This window comes from Elgaria multicarinata, chromosome 23, assembly GCF_023053635.1.
Source record: "Elgaria multicarinata webbii isolate HBS135686 ecotype San Diego chromosome 23, rElgMul1.1.pri, whole genome shotgun sequence".
In the NCBI taxonomy this organism is placed as follows: domain Eukaryota; kingdom Metazoa; phylum Chordata; class Lepidosauria; order Squamata; family Anguidae; genus Elgaria; species Elgaria multicarinata.
Window position 1 is genome coordinate 1,661,243 of NC_086193.1, and position 15,944 is coordinate 1,677,186.

Here is a 15,944-nt window from a genome sequence, read left to right on the forward strand (position 1 = left end):
GTTGGCTCATATTCAGCTTGTGATGTACAACAATTCCAAGATCCTTCTCGTTTGTAGTATTGCTGAGCCAAGTATCCCCCATCTCGTAACTGTGCCTTTGGTCTCCTTTTCCTGGGTGTAGAACTTGGCATTGATCCCTATTAAATTTCATGCTGTGGTTTTCAGCCCAGCGCCCCAGCCTGTCAAGATCACTTTGAAGTTTGTTTCTGTCTGCCATGATTCCAGATTGATGGAATCATGGACGATTTGACCCTATTTCTTTCCTCGCCTTACACATTTATCTTTGGTGCTGCCCTGCCACCACCTTTTCCAACCCGTCCATGGCCTCCCGCTGAGACACCGCCCCCCACCCCATGCTTGCCTCCCTCCCCGTAGGGCCTTTTCCCTGTTGGCCCCGCCGTTACCTTCGCAGATCAACAGGATGTTGTTGTAGCTGAAGCCGATGGGGCATTCACAACGGAAACTGCCAATCTGGTTGATGCAAACTCCGTTGGTGCAGATGGCCGGGATCTCGCTGCACTCGTCAATGTCTGCGGGAGAGGAGGCAAGGCGGGAAAAGGACCAGATGCTAGTTCACACGTCGGCCCTCCTGTGTTAGGGGCCACCGCTCAGTGGGGAAGGCCCTGCTCGGCATACAGAAGGTGCCAGGTTCAATCCCGGCATTTCTGGTAGGGTCGGAAAGACCCCCGTTTGTATTCTATTTCTTACAGCCTGGATTTGACCCCAGGATCTCTTTTCCTGAGTAGTGATACCGGTTCAGTACTGGCAAGGATGGTACAACCATACCAGTTCTCCCTTGATACGTGTTGTAGGAGGAAGGGGGAGTTAGATGTGGAAGAGATGAATAAAGGAGACCGTGTTTGGGGTTTTGCTTACCAATGGGTTTCCCAGTGTGGATGTCGATGATGAATCCGGGCGCCTGGTTGCCACAGAGGATCTGGTACTCAGCTGCAAGAGAAACAGGCGCCAAGATAGACTCATCCATGATTCTCAGTGTGGCAGGATGCAGGAGAAAACGCTCCTTGCAAGACCTCAGGCGTCAGCTGGCTAGCGACTCAGGTTCAGCAAAGAGCACCTTAACTCACAAAGTCATTCTGCTTTGACCTAAAGGGTTCTCTGCTTCTCTCATTGTGGCTAGTTGCAGGATAACATACACCTTGCAAGACCTTTGGCATGGGTTGGCTAGCAACTCATGTTTAGCAAAGCGCAAGGCCACTCGCAGTCACTCTGCTACGATTTCTTGAGCTGCCTATCGTGTCTCACTGTGGCAGGGGGCAGGAGAAAATACCCCATGCAAGAACTCAGGTGTGAACTCAGGTTTAGCAAAGAGCACCTTAACTTGCAAAGCTCTGCTTCGAACGAGTGGCTTGTTTATAACTCTTGCTATGGCAGGATGTGGGGGCAATGTTTGCAAGAGCTTAGGTGTGGACCAGCTAGCAATGCAGGTTTAGCAAAGAGCACTTTAACTGGCAAAGTTATTCTGCCTTGAAATAATGGGTTGCCTATGTCTCTCAATGTGGCAGGGTGCAGAGGAATATATTCCTTGCAAGAACTGAGGCGTGAGCTGGCTAGCAACTCAGGTTCAACAAAGTGTACCTTAACTCACAAAGGCACTGTGCTTCGAACTGATGGGATAGCGTACAGGGCTTGTTTTAATCAGCTGGGAGAGTAGATGAGGCCTTCTAGTATGCTTGCAGCTTCAGAGATGGCCAGCTCATCTCTTGCAAAGCTTATTCCATAGCACCTGCCAACAATGTGTGGAAGAGTCCAGTGACTGGAGGACTCACAGGAAAACCTCCTGCTTGCACTTCTGAGAGGATCCAGGGGGAAATGGGTCACTTACAGCTGGCAGGCGTGGGGCAAGGTTCACATGGCTTATTCCAGGCTTTGCCGATGTTATAGGAACAGCAACACATCTTCTTGGTCATGTTGAAAGACAGCTCATTTTCACACGTGTCATTGTAGTTCCGATAGCAAAGGCTCTTCCTCATGTCTGGAAGAGAAAGAGTTGGTGGGTAACCTGTCTGCATCTCTCACTGTGGTTGGGTGCAGGAGAGAGAGAGAGAGAAAAAAAGCCCTCTCTTTGCAAGACCTTAGGTGCAATCTGGCCAGCAGCTCAGGTTTAGCAAAGAGCAGCTTCTCTCACAAAATTGCTCTGATTTGAACAAATGGATTGCCTATGTCTCTCCCTGTGGTAAGTTGGAGGAGCAAAAACTCTTTGCAAGACCTTAAACCTGGCTTAGCAACACAGGGTTAGCAAAGGGCACCTTAACATAATAACACATCAAATGTTTGGTTCTCTCCCTCTCTCTCTCTGCAGCAATTGCAGCAATTACATCCTCAGACCCCTAAACCTGCCCACTACTGATCCATCCATTGGTCCATCCAGTCCATGATAATAAATCTGCATAAAATTTACATATGCTAATTTATATCTTTCTATCTACGCATCGGGAAATAACTGCTTGGATTTTAATATAAATTTTGCAGGAGGCAAAGCCAACCAAATCACTAACAATAAAATAAACTCTGCAATTCACTTGCATCAGCCCAAATCAGTAAGTTCCATTACAATGACAATGAATTTGAAATCTCTCCCGCCCTCCTCCTTCCACTTTCCTCTCTTGCTCTGCTGGAGGAAAATTGACCTCACCCATGCAATTAAGCTTAGGCGAATAGCTTAATTGGAATCCCCCCAATGTTAATTGCCATGTCGAAGGGGGACTTTATGGGGTGGGCACAGCATTTGGGGAAAGGAAGGTAAATCTTTCTTGACTGGGATCCCCCTGGAAAACCCAGATCCGAGGAATAGATCCGGGGCACAAGAAAATAGAATAGGGGGGTGATGCCCCAGGAGACCCAGCCTAACGACGCTCCTCCCATTTCCCCATTCCTCTGCTCCGTACCCATACAGTTGTTTCCACCATTGACTTGCATGTATTCTGGCGGGCAAACACAGGTGTAGTTCCCTAATGTGTTGTAGCAAGTTCCTGGACCGCAGATCCCGATATGGGCCGAACACTCGTCAATGTCTAAAGAGGCACGAAAAACGAGAAAATTACTCGGCACGTCATAGACCGACATTTGCATTGAAAGGATGAAACGGGTGGCGCGCCTCCAAGGCCCCGAGAGGGTCGTCCCAAGGTTCCTTGGATCTGTTCCTTTACCGCACAATCCAAGGCCTGTCTACTCAGGTGTAAGCATTGTGGAGTTCCGTGGGGATCACCTCCCCAGGGGAAGCACATTCAGTACAGTTCCAGCTGCATTTGCGCAACAAGGTGGGGTTTTTTTGGAGTCTGGCCTGTTCCCACAAACGCTTTGCGCAAACCTCCCTTTGAAACGGTTCAAACGTCGAAAGCAAAGGGTGTGTCTCTGTGTGTCCAACCTCTTATGGCTTAAGGGACGAATTCAATTTTGGAGAAATTCTTGGTGGGAAAATGTATTCCAGTGTACAAAACACACACAAAACCTTCCACTAGCACATTGTAGCTCCAAACCCTTCTTGACAATAGCCAAGTTATATTTTATTTTTATTTATTTATTATTGCAGTTATATCCTGCCTTTTCCCCCCTCCAAGGAACCCAAGGCGGTGTACATAATCCTCCTCCTCTCCGTTTTATCCTCACAACAACAACCCTGTGAGGTGGGTCGGGCTGAGAGTCTGTGACTGGCCCAAAGTCACCCAGTGGACTTCCATGGCTGAGTGGGGACTTGAACCCATATCTCCTGACTCCAGTCCAACACTCCAGTCAGGGTAGTGTACCTTTAGGAGAGGTGTTTCATCCTTTTAGAATGGGCACAATTTTTTTTTTTAAAAAAATAGTTCTTATTTATTTATTTAAAACATTTCTTGGCCGCCTTTCAGGGCAGCTTACAACGATAAAATACATAAAAATACATATTGTCTCTCTGCGTGTGCTGCTTATATCTTTTTATGTCAATGCTTTTGCACTGTGGATGATGTATTTTTAAAGATTTACGTTTCGGATCTCAGCGCCCTAAAGAAATAAATAGGATTTCACTTGCTTCAGAAAGAGGTCCCTAGAGGAAATTTTTGCATTTCAACATTGAAAATCATCATCATCATCATCTTCACATTTTTTTTTTTTTACAGAAAACCTTCAGAAACTGGGCCTACTAAAAACTTCAGAAACTGGGCCTACTAAAAACTTCAGAAACTGGGCCTACTAAAAACTTCAGAAACTGGGCCTACCAAAATACATCCACACCACCATCCAGAAAGCGGTCGTACTTAAAACGTGCTCAATAGTCAGCGACTTCCTGAATCAGGAAAAGACAGCATGACTTCGCAAGGCCTGGCATGTCCGTCTAGAACAGCCTTCCTCAACCTGGGGCGCTCCAGATGTGTTGGACTGCATCTCCCAGAATGCCCCAGCCAGCTGGCTGGGGCATTCTGGGAGTTGTAGTCCAACACATCTGGAGCGCCCCAGGTTGAGGAAGGCTGTTCTAGAAAAACCGCTACGAGTGATAAAAGAGAGATAATAATAATAATAATAATAATAATAATAATAATAATAATAATAATAATAATGATAATGCAGAAATTCTAGAATATGGAAATTTGCCTCATTGGCCTAACATTTGGAAACTCCGGCAGGATTTTTTAAAAACTGTAATCCTTCGGTTTTTCTCTCCACTCCTCCGCCCCACACGCCCCAGAGTGATAGCTGTGCACAACACACCGTTCGCTCTCTGTAAAGCCCGCCCCCGTACCTTCACAAATGCGTGTGTCTTCATTGAGGTAGTAGCCCAGGGGGCATTCACACTGGAAGCTCCCGAAGGTATTGACGCAGTTGCCGCCTTGACAGAGGCCGGGTAGCTCTTGACATTCATCAATGTCTGAAAGAAATAGAATCATAGAATCATAGAATAGCAGAGTTGGAAGGGGCCTACAAGGCCATCTAGTCCAACCCCTGCTCAATGCCGGAATCCACCCTAAAGCATCCCTGACAGAGGGTTGTCCAGCTGCCTCTTGAAGGCCTCTAGTGTGGGAGAGCCCACAAGCTCCCTAGGCAACTGGTTCCATTGTCGTACTGCTCTAACAGTCAGGAAGTTTTTCCTGATGTCCATCCGGAATCTGGCTTCCTGTAACTTCAGCCCGTTATTCCGTGTCCTGCACTCTGGGAGGATCGAGAAGAGATCCTGGCCCTCCTCTGTGGGACAACCTTTTAAGTCTTTGAAGAGTGCTCTCATGTCTCCCCCCAATCTTCTCTTCTCCAGGCTAAACATGGAGGGGTGGACTTGATATCGTGGCCATCCCAAGGGTGTTTGTGGCCTGGAAAGTGATGAAAAGATGGGGGCAAAAGGAAACACGACCCCCTCTCCAAGGCAACAGGGGTGGACTAAATGACCTCCGAGGCCCCGTCTGGCTTTCATTCTAACCAGCTGAAATCTCCGAAGCAACTTCTCCCAACCCAGCTGTGTTCCCAAACAAACAAATCCACCTGTAACAGGATTATTTTGCAGTTTAAACCTGAATATATATTTTTTAAAAACTAACATGAATAAATCCAATTTCAAGCCGGAGTTCTCAAAACCCAGCGAGGTTTCAAACTCAAGCAAAAAGTCGTTTTTAGCGGCTGTCGTGGCCTGACCGTGGGCCGGGACGCAGAGGCCACGGAAGGATGAGGGAAGAGGCCCGTTCGGCTTACCTTCCAAAATGACCGTGATGGGATTGGGCCGGAACCCTTCCCCGCCGGGACACAGGGTCTTGTATTCAGCTGCGGAGGGAAAGGAAGTTACTGATAGCTTTCTGTCTCCTGAGCTCTCTGGTGGTGGAGGGCAGAACCCCATCCCAAACTGGAGGGAGGCGCACCTGTGCCAAATCCGAACATAAGAACATCCGAAGAGCCCTGATGCTGGATCAGACCAAGGGTCCATCTAGTCCATCACTCTGTTCACACAGGGGCCAACCAGCCATCGGCCAGGGATGGACAAGCAGGACAAGGTGCAACAGCACCCTCCCACCCATGTTCCCCAGCAACTGGGGCAAACAGGCTTACTGCCTCAGATACCGGAGGTAGCACACAACCATCAGGGCTAGTAGCCATGGATCGCCTTCTCCTCTTCCAGGAACTAAGCCATCCAAATGGGTGGCCCTCACTACATCTTGTGGTAGTGAGTTCCATAGTTTAACTCTGCGCTGTGTGAAGAAGTCCTTTTATTTGTCTCGAATCTCCCACCCGTCAGCTTCATGGGAGGACCCCGTTGGGTTCTAGTGTTTTGAGAGAGGGAGAAAAATGTCTCCCTATCTGCATTCTCGTCCAGTTGTCAACATTCGGCGATTCGGACTGCTCTGCAAATGTCCTTCCTTTTGCATTTTTTGTCTGAACTGTTTTAGTGTTATTGATTAATTCAATTAAAGCATTTTAACCATGCTTTTTAACAAACAAATAAACAAGCTTCCTGATTGACGAGAAGACCCTTTTTTGTGCCGGCAGACTCACAATCTAGAAGACATGGCACAAAAGGAAAATGCCGAAGGAGGGAGGAGGAAAAAGAAAGAAAGAAGCAAACTCGGACATCCGTTCTTAGTTAGGAAGTTCTTTTAATGGCCTTCCTTCCTTCTGATGACTTTCATAACTAGCAATGTTGGGGAGTAGGGGATTCAGTGGACGGCATCTCACACCTCTCCTCGAGATCTCAAGGACCGCAGTTATGGGATGTCCCAGAAGAATCCTCCACAGCCCTGGGTCAGACCGGAGGGCTTCCTTTCGAACCACAAGGTTCGCAGTGCAGCCCTCTGCCCTTCTACTCAGGAGTACGTCCTGTTAAGTTCAACGGGACTTACTCCCAGGCAAGTGTGTGTAGGACTGCAGTGTTAATTGGTCAACAAATGGATCAGCGAATGTTTCAGCTGGCTAATTGGTGGCGGTGGACCCATCTTTAATCACTGGGGCTGCCAGAGAGAACACTTCCGGAATCTTTGAAACTAAGAACAAGTGCATGAGTTTTGCTTTCCCCCTCCCTCCCTCCTCCTCCCTTTTCCTCTTCTGTCGTGTCTTTCATGCTGTGAATCAGAGGGCAGGGACTATCAAATGATTAATCTTTGCCCGATGCTCCGGGACCCTTTTTTGACTGCAGAGTGGGGGTAAAAATATTGTAAACACCAGATAAATAAATAAAGCAAAGGCAGAGGTTGGAGGTGGTCGGACGTCTGGCTCGGGGTAGCGGGACACTGTGTGACAAACCCCGTGCTTCGTACTCACTGGTGTTGGCTGGTGGGCAAAGCTCACAAGGGTTCCCCCAGGCCCGGCCCAGAGAACAGCAACACGACGCCCGGGTGACGCCCACCCCGATCTCTGCACTGCAGGAGATCCCGCCATCACCTCGGTCCTGCGTATCCAGGAAGCAATTCCCAACACGGGTGTCTGGGGTGTGGGAAGAAGAAAGAGAGAGAGAGAGAGAGGAAGGAAGAGAGATTAAAAGTGAAAACACACGCACACACAACCCTCAACCGCACAAGGAGAAGATGTACCTCGGGTGAAGACAGACCACATCCCTTTTCACAAAAGACTCAGGCATGGTTGAGAAGTAGCCCCAGGGCAGCCTTCTCCAACTTGCTGTGCTCCCGATGCTTTGGACTACAACTCCCATCCGTCCCAGATAGCATGGCCAATGGTCAGGGGTGATGAGAGTTGTGGTCCAAAATCTCTGGAGTGCACTACCTTGCCTACCCTAGTTTGCATTCACAAGTGCACCTTAGCACAGCAGCTTACTAGCGCTAATTCACATTAACTAACGCACCTTAGCACAACTGCACACTAGTGCTAATTCACATTAACTAATGCACTTTAGCGCAACTGCGCACTAGTGCTAATTCACATTAACTAATGCACCTTAGCGCAACTGCGCACTAGTGCTAATTCACATTAACTAATGCACCTTAGCGCAACTGCGCACTAGTGCTAATTCACATTAAGTAATGCACCTTAGCGCAACTGCGCACTAGTGCTAATTCACATTAACTAATGCACCTTAGCGCAACTGCGCACTAGTGCTAATTCACATTAACTAATGCACCTTAGCGCAACTGCGCACTAGTGCTAATTCACATTAAGTAATGCACCTTAGCGCAACTGCGCACTGGTGCTAATTCACATTAACTAACACACAGCAGTGCACCTGCGCCAGTGTGCGTTTGTGCTGACACAGGTTAGCGCTAGTGCAAATTAGTGCAAGTAAAATGAAATTCTTTTTTAAAAAAACATTCTGACTCCATCAAAGAACGGATGACGGAATGAAGGACGCCTGAAAACCATCACCTCCCCACGCGACGCACTCATACTCACACACACACACATTCCTCACCCCACCCCAATACTGGGAATCACCCCTTACCTACACACCCCACTCCAGTGGGGTTCAGCTCGAAATCCTGGGGGCAGTTGCAGAGGTAACTGCCCGGAGTATTGACACAAAGTCCATTGATGCAGTTCACCGGATCGGCGCATTCGTTGATGTCTGAAGCGGAACAAGTTGGAAATACGCTAAGTATATAAACTGCTTAACTTTCCCGCCTCTCTACAATTGCTTCTTGGAGCTGTACAAAGCACAGACCCACGAGGGCCAGGAGCCAGAGTTAGTTCTACTTAGGCCCTGTTCAGAAGACACCTTAAACCACGGCTTTAACTATGGTGGTTAAGCCAGAAAGCCAGGCTGTGTTCAGAAGACACCTTAAACCATGGCTTTAACCACTATGAATAAAGCAAAAGGCCTTATTCACCATGGTTAAAGCCGTGGTTTAAAGTGTCTTCTGAACACAGCCCAGCTTTCTGGTTTAACCACTGTGGTTAAAGCCGTGGTTTAAGGTGTCTTCTGAATGGGGCCTTAGTGTAGTGCCATTGAAATCAAGCCAAGTCTTGTGTGACTCAGGGAAAACCGGAGAAGCTGATTTATGTTTTGCCCATTTTGGTTCGAAGTCCCATAAAAATGGGTCCTGAAAAAGAAGGGGAGAAGGTGGCAGCCAAGGGGCGCCCCAGGGGAAAAGAGGCGATGCAAAATAGGAGGAGAAATCAAAATGGATTCAGCGAGAGGAGAGGAACGAAGAAGACATTGAAAGTTGGGAAGGTTGAAGGAACTGGCTACGATTAGCCTCTCATTCTCTCTTCTCCAGGCAAAACTATCAGCTGTCATACAAAAGAGGGCAAAGAGGGTGTCCGTGTCTCTGCTGCTGCCATGGAGGACAGCATGACTAGATCTAATGGGCCTACAATGCAGGAGGGTAGATTTCGGTGGAACATTAGGAGAAGTGTCTTGATGGGGATATTCTTGTTCCATCAAGCTGGACGAGATAGCATATGACCTCCGCCCCCATGACTGTAAAGATCAATGATTCTAAATGAGAAGGGGGTGAAATGAAAGAAGGTCAATCCGAGCTGGTGCGCTTTCAGCATAAGGACTAGGAGCTTGATGTAGAGGCACAGAAGGACAAGGGATGCCCGTCGCCATGGAGATACAGTTCTTTTTGGAGTTGACTGAGCCCAGAGGTGTGCATGGCTTGATTTGTGTTTGTGAGCCAAGCCTGTGTTTGCAGGCTTCCACCCAAATTCTGGGAATTTTTTCCCTGAGTATTTCTTCGCAGGTTCGCGATTTTCACACATTTCTGAGCGAGTGGCGAAATTGGCAGCCGAATTTACGCAAATCGCTCAGAAATTGCCTTAAACCACGGCGTTAACCACTATGAATAAAGCAAGAAATTGCTTTTTCTCTTAACTGACCCCAGAAGGGTTGTTTTGAAATGGATATTGTCTGTTTCTGTACTTTTTATGGTTTTAAATTTTGTATATTTGTTTTTAATGTTTACTGTTTTCAAACTTTTTAAGCTTCGGCTATGGGGCAGTATATAAATGTAAATAATAATAATAATAATAATAATAATAATAATAATAATAGCAACAATCGTTGGAAAATTCACAAAATGCTGGAAAAACCCACGGACCGGCTTGACTCGCTGTATCATAGAATCATAGAATCATAGAATAGCAGAGTTGGAAGGGGCCTACAAGGCCATCGAGTCCAACCCCCTGCTCAATGCAGGAATCCACCCTAAAGCATCCCCGACAGATGCTTGTCCAGCTGCCTCTTGAAGGCCTCTAGAGTGGGAGAGCCCACAACCTCCCTAGGTCACTGATTCCATTGTCATACTGCTCTAACAGTCAGGAAGTTTTTCCTGATGTCCAGCTGGAATCTGGCTTCCTTTAACTTGAGTCCATTATTCCGTGTCCTGCACTCTGGGAGGATCGAGAAGAGATCCTGGCCCTCCTCTGTGGGACAACCTTTTAAGTATTTGAAGAGTGCTCTCATGTCTCCCCTCCATCTTCTCTTCTCCAGGCTAAACAGGCCCAGTTCTTTCAGTCTCTCTTCATAGGGCTTTGTTTCCAGACCCCTGATCATCCTGGTTGCCCTCCTCTGAACACGCTCCAGCTTGTCTGCGTCCTTCTCAATCTGTAGATTGAGTTGGGCACGGTGGTGGGAAACCGAAACCAAATCTGGGGAAGGGGGGCAGTTGTGAACCTAAGAAAACTGCTCAGACTCCACCCCCCAGGTGGATTTCTTCAACATCCCTACGGAAGGACAAGGAGCGAAACCGTGTGGCAGAAGGAAGTGAGGCAGGTGTGAGAGAAGATAGGAAGGGATCGAAACAGGGTGTGAGCAAAGACTCCAGCGGAGGGCTTTTAACCATAGGGACTAGAAGCTTGACAATGAAGCAAAGAGAGACAAGGAGCCGGGTGTGCTCAGGAGCCATGGATATGGGAATGACGGAATGAGAGCAAGGGTACAACTGCTGCAGAACTGTGTGAATCTCCTCAGTGCCCCCTCCTTCTACTCCATCTTTCCTCACCTGTACAGTTGCCTCCACTCCTGTCCAACTCGTAACCGTCATCACAGGCACAGCGGAACATGCCGGGCAGGTTTTGGCAGGTGCCAAACACACAGATGTTTTGGAAGGTGCACTCGTCGATGTCTGCAAGAGATCAGGTGTCTGTGAGTCCGCCGCACGATAATTAAGCGAGGCTCCCGAGTGCTTTGCACATCTTTACAGCAACTTCCATCCCCAAACCTGGAGCCTTCCAGACGTGTGGGACTTCAACTCCCAGCAGACCCAGTTGGCACAGCCAATTTTCAGGAATGCTGGAAGTTGTAGTCCAAGACAACCGGCATCTGGTCAGCAGGAATATAGCGGAGGCTCACATGAACTCAGCGCTGGGTTTTTTTAATAGCAGGGACACTGATGTCCTCAGCCGACCCTCCTCAGCCGATCCTCCTCAGCCGACCCTTCTCAGCCGACCCTCCTCAGCCTTCCCTATTGCCTCTGTGCTCAGCTGCAACCCAGATTTCTCTGTTGTAATGCGAAGTACTTTGGTGAGCGGCTTGGTCTCGAAGGGGCACTTAAGACCCATTAGCTTGACAAAAGACCAGCTCCTGGCAGAGATACAAACTCATAGAACTGGTTCGTTTCATGGATCCATACCACTGCCTGCGTTTTTTGGACTCTCCGTGGGGGCGTGGCTGTGTGGATTGCCACGAAGCGTGCCTGGACTGTCAAATTTGCCGCTACACCTTTGCTGGTTTGGGAAGACTGCTTTAATGTGTAACCCCCAGCATAAATTAGACTGAAAAAGGCCCTACAACACCCAGTTGTAGCACTTTTTCTGTCTAAACATGCAGAGGATTGGGTCGCTGTGATGCCTTCAGTAAGATCCTTTGTGTGCCACAGAGAAATGTGACAAACCACCTCCAACGGGCCATAGGTCGGTACTGGCAAACCTCTCTCTCTTCTCTGGCAATTACCTTGCAGGGAGACGAGGCCCCACGGAGCATTTTGCTTTGACCAGGCAGGGGAGGGTCTCCCGCGCAACCCAGTTTGCCGGTGAACTGCAGCATCCCAGGAAATGACAGCGCGCATGAGGATGCCGCCACGCCTTCCTGCTAACCTTGGCATGCTTTGCTGTCCTCAGTGGGGTTGAAGCCCATTTCGCATTCACACCGGTAGCCACCGGGGGCGTTGAGGCACTGCCCGTTTTCGCAGAGATTGACGTTGTCGGCGCATTCGTCCACATCTAAAGAGGGACCGAGAAATGATGGGCTGAGAATCTCTCGCCAAACACCCCACTGAGGCCCTGGTCTTTGGAAAGGTTTGATGCCCTTCAACTTGGGTCGCCACCTTACCAGAGCAGGAGAAGCCGTCTCCGTTGAAGCCCTCCCGGCAGGCACAGCGGTACGAGCCTGGGGTGTTCAGGCAGTTGGCGTTCAGGTTGCAGCTGTGTGCTTCCGTGGCGCATTCATCCAGGTCTGGGGAGGAGCAGAGAAGGCATGACGAGCGGGGACGGGCGACGGGCATGACGAGCGGGGACAGGGAGGGGCATGATGAGCGGGGGGAGGACAGGCGAGCGAGCGGGCAGGGGGGGCACCAGGCATTGTGTGTGGGGGTCATCGCCTCATTTGTTCCTTAGCGCCCTTCACTCACCGTTACATTTCAGCCCATCTCCAAGCCAACCCGTCCGGCACTTGCACCTGAAACTCCCCGGGATGTTGATACACGAGGCGTGCATGTCGCAGTTGTGGGCTCCGATCTCACACTCGTCAATGTCTGCAGGAGAGGCAAAGCAAAGGGTTGGTTTTGTACCTAGATGTATTTCAACCTGACCCCACCTGACCCCAACCCCCCATGTGCCAGCCTGCAACTCCCATCACCCCCCAACAACGGCTCTCCGAGTTTTAAAATCCATGTGCAGATTAACATGGAAACTGGACAGAGAAGTGATCGTAAGAGAAAATGGCACGGGTCACAACTAGATGGATTTGTCTAACCTTAAACCTGGGTGTCTCTACTCCTAAGCCTGACACTAACCCAGTCTTCCTGAACGTGGCATCCTAACAGATGTGTCGGACTACAAATCCCATCACCCCCTGGGAAGGATGGGAGTTGCAGTCCGACATCATCTGGAATTTGCCACCTTGGGGAGGGCTGTAGTCCAACACACAGATCAGGGAAGGCTCCTGCACAGCTTTTCAGTGAGCCAAGATTAGATGGGAAGAAAGTAATCCTTGCTCTTGTTCTCCTATTCTCTCTGCTCTGAGCATCTGGTACATCCATCCCCAGCAGGGAGCCCTTGGGAGGGATTGGTGGCCACAGGCAACTGTTCCTTGGACCCGGTACCAACCCCCACCTACCTGTACACCCGGTCGTGCCTTTCTTAACGAAATAGCCAAGCTGGCAGTGACAGATGAAGGAGCCCTTGGTGTTCTCGCACTCCCCGTGCAGGCAAATGTTCGGGTTCAAGTCACACTCGTTCACATCTGTGGAAGGAGGGAGAAGAGCACAGCACTCAAGTACCCCTCCCAAAAGTGTGGGTCGTCTGCCTCATCCTCGCAACTGAGCAGACCCCTTTCTTGCCCAGCGCCCTGAGGACTAGAACCTTACTTTCTTTTAAAGGAGAGGGATATAGCTCATGGGCATGGCTTCCAGGGACAATCCTCCTGGTCAGGGTTGACAACTCTGGCATAGATAGAGGAAGAGTCTGACCCAGCATAAGGCTGCGCTGCACGTTTCTATTCAAAGCAACTCCTTTCTTCAGAACCATGAGGACTAGGATCTTGCTTGATTTTTAAGGGAAGGCCTGTGGCTTAGTGGAAGAGCGTGTGCTTTGCAGGTTGAAAGCTCCAGGTTCAATCTCCAGGTAGAGTGGGAAAGGCCCCTCCCTGCCTGAGAGCCGATACCAATCAGAGTTGAAGATCTTTTTTATTTTATTTAAATTTATTTATTTAAAACATTTGTATCCTGCCCTATATCATTAAGATCTCAGGGCGGCGTACAGATAATCTTGAGTTAGTTGTATCAATTGCCTGACTCAATATAAGGCAGCTCCAAATCATAGAGTCATAGAATCATAGAATAGCTAAAAGTTATTAAAAGTTTTTAAACAGTTAAAAACAAATTAAACCATGATGATCCAAGTTAAAACAATATATAATTTAAAAGCAATAGATACAATTAAAACAGTTAGGGAAAACTGAATGCAAAAATGCATAAATTTTGGGGGAAATGAGCACAAATTGTGGGGAACAGGTACATGGAAATAAATTTGATTTCTTGTGCAGGTTTCATAGAATCATAGAATCATAGAATAGCAGAGTTGGAAGGGGCCTACAAGGCCATCCAGTCCAACCCCCTGCTCAATGCAGGAATCCACCCAAAAGCATCCCTGACAGATGCTTGTCCAGCTGCCTCTTGAAGGCCTCTAGTGTGGGAGAGGCCACAACCTCACCAGGCAACTGATTCCATTGTCGTACTGCTCTAACAGTCAGGAAGTTTTTCCTGATGTCCAGCCGAAATCTGGCTTCCTTTAACTTGAGCCCGTTATTCCGTGTCCTGCACTCTGGGAGGATCGAGAAGAGATCCTGGCCCTCCTCTGTGAGACAACCTTTTAAGTATTTGAAGAGTGCTCTCATGTCTCCCCTCAATCTTCTCTTCTCCAGGCTAAACATGCCCAGTTCTTTCAGAACCCTTCACAGGGCTTTGTTTCCAGACCCCTGATCATCCTGGTTGTCCTCCTCTGAATGTTCATATATAAGGCAGCTCCGTTATCCAGAACCACGAGGATAGAATCTTACTTTGTTTTTATATAAAGTTCCTATTCATAACCATGAGGACTAGAATCTTAACTGATTTTTATGGATGGGACCATCCTATCCAGAACCATGAAGACTGGAATCCTAATTTATTCGTATGGCCATATAGATAAAACCATCCATCCCATTCAGAACCATGAGGACTAGAATCTTAATTTATCCTTATGGATACGATCATCCATGCGTGCTCTACCACCCAAGGTATAGCAAAGGCTTCGATCGCTGGCGTCTGCAGACAGCCCTGGAGAATTGCCGACGGTCACCCTAAGGCAAAATGGAGGTGGACGGACCTCAGAGGTGAGATTCGCACTCTCCCCCACCCAACCGCAGGCCCACGTCTTACCGATGCACGTCTTCATGTCCAAGGAGGCCATGAAGCCATCAAAGCAGAGGCACCGATATTCCCCGGGGATGTTGGTGCACTGGCCGCCGTCACAGATCTCCGGGTTTTCCTCGCATTCGTCTATATCTGGATGAAAATAAGAGGAGAAAACGTATATTTTTTGCCGGCTTCCAAATGCAAGAGGGAACCCTTTAGAGCTGTTCCCTTCCCACAATTACCTGGGGAATAATTACTCAGGGGTGTCCCTGCTACAGCACATAAATCTAACATGGAAGATCTGGAATGACAGTTATAATTCCAGTTGTAGGGAACATGATTTGCCTCCGTGCCTTGGCCACGTGAGAAGTTGGGTGGCTGAGGACAAGCTGGATTCTCTCTTAGGAGGATCTAACCGGTCTGTGACTCAGAGAGTTGCCCTTTTTGCAGCTAAAGTAGCCAGTCTACGGAAAGCGGAACAGGGAAAACGTCTCATGAAATGAGCCACACGACAGCTTTTAAATCACGCGGGGGGTCAACGGGAGCATAAAAACTCATTTTATCCCAAGGGATATGCATTTTTATTTTTTAAAAAATTATTTTATCCTTTCAATTTTAGACTTTTTAAACATTAGCTTCATGTTTTAAGAGTCATGGAGGTGTGTTTTTTTTTTAACATGTGCTTACTCTGTGTGAAGTGGCCTGAAGACTTATTCAATAAAACTCTGACTGATGGATGGAAGGATACTTCGAGGCTTGACTTCTGCAAGGCGCTCCACATAGGGCTGCCTTTGTGCCTGGTCTGGAAACTTCAGCTAGTTCAAAATACGGCAGCCAGGCTGGTCACCGGTACACCTAGGGGTGACCACATTACACCAGTCTTAAACTCTCTTCGCTGGCTGCCAGTTAATTTCCGGGCAAAGTATAAAATGTTGGTTATTACGTTTAAAGCCCTACATGGTTTGGGTC

At 48.4% G+C, this 15,944-nt stretch overlaps 1 protein-coding gene across 1 annotated transcript in view; it reads right to left on the reverse strand.

Annotated features, from left to right (window-relative positions):
- FBN3 (fibrillin 3) overlaps positions 1–15,944 on the reverse strand; it is a 118,373-nt gene that overhangs the window by 26,276 nt on the left and 76,153 nt on the right. The window contains exons 29-42 of the mRNA XM_063146885.1: positions 15,000–15,125; positions 13,199–13,324; positions 12,492–12,614; positions 12,194–12,316; positions 11,959–12,084; positions 10,866–10,988; positions 8,363–8,485; positions 7,231–7,392; positions 5,674–5,742; positions 4,736–4,861; positions 2,907–3,032; positions 1,844–1,993; positions 877–948; positions 405–530 (exon numbers count right to left, since the gene is read on the reverse strand). Coding sequence (XP_063002955.1) covers positions 405–530; positions 877–948; positions 1,844–1,993; positions 2,907–3,032; positions 4,736–4,861; positions 5,674–5,742; positions 7,231–7,392; positions 8,363–8,485; positions 10,866–10,988; positions 11,959–12,084; positions 12,194–12,316; positions 12,492–12,614; positions 13,199–13,324; positions 15,000–15,125 — 1,701 coding nt within the window. The remainder of the gene's footprint in view (positions 1–404; positions 531–876; positions 949–1,843; positions 1,994–2,906; positions 3,033–4,735; positions 4,862–5,673; positions 5,743–7,230; positions 7,393–8,362; positions 8,486–10,865; positions 10,989–11,958; positions 12,085–12,193; positions 12,317–12,491; positions 12,615–13,198; positions 13,325–14,999; positions 15,126–15,944) is intronic.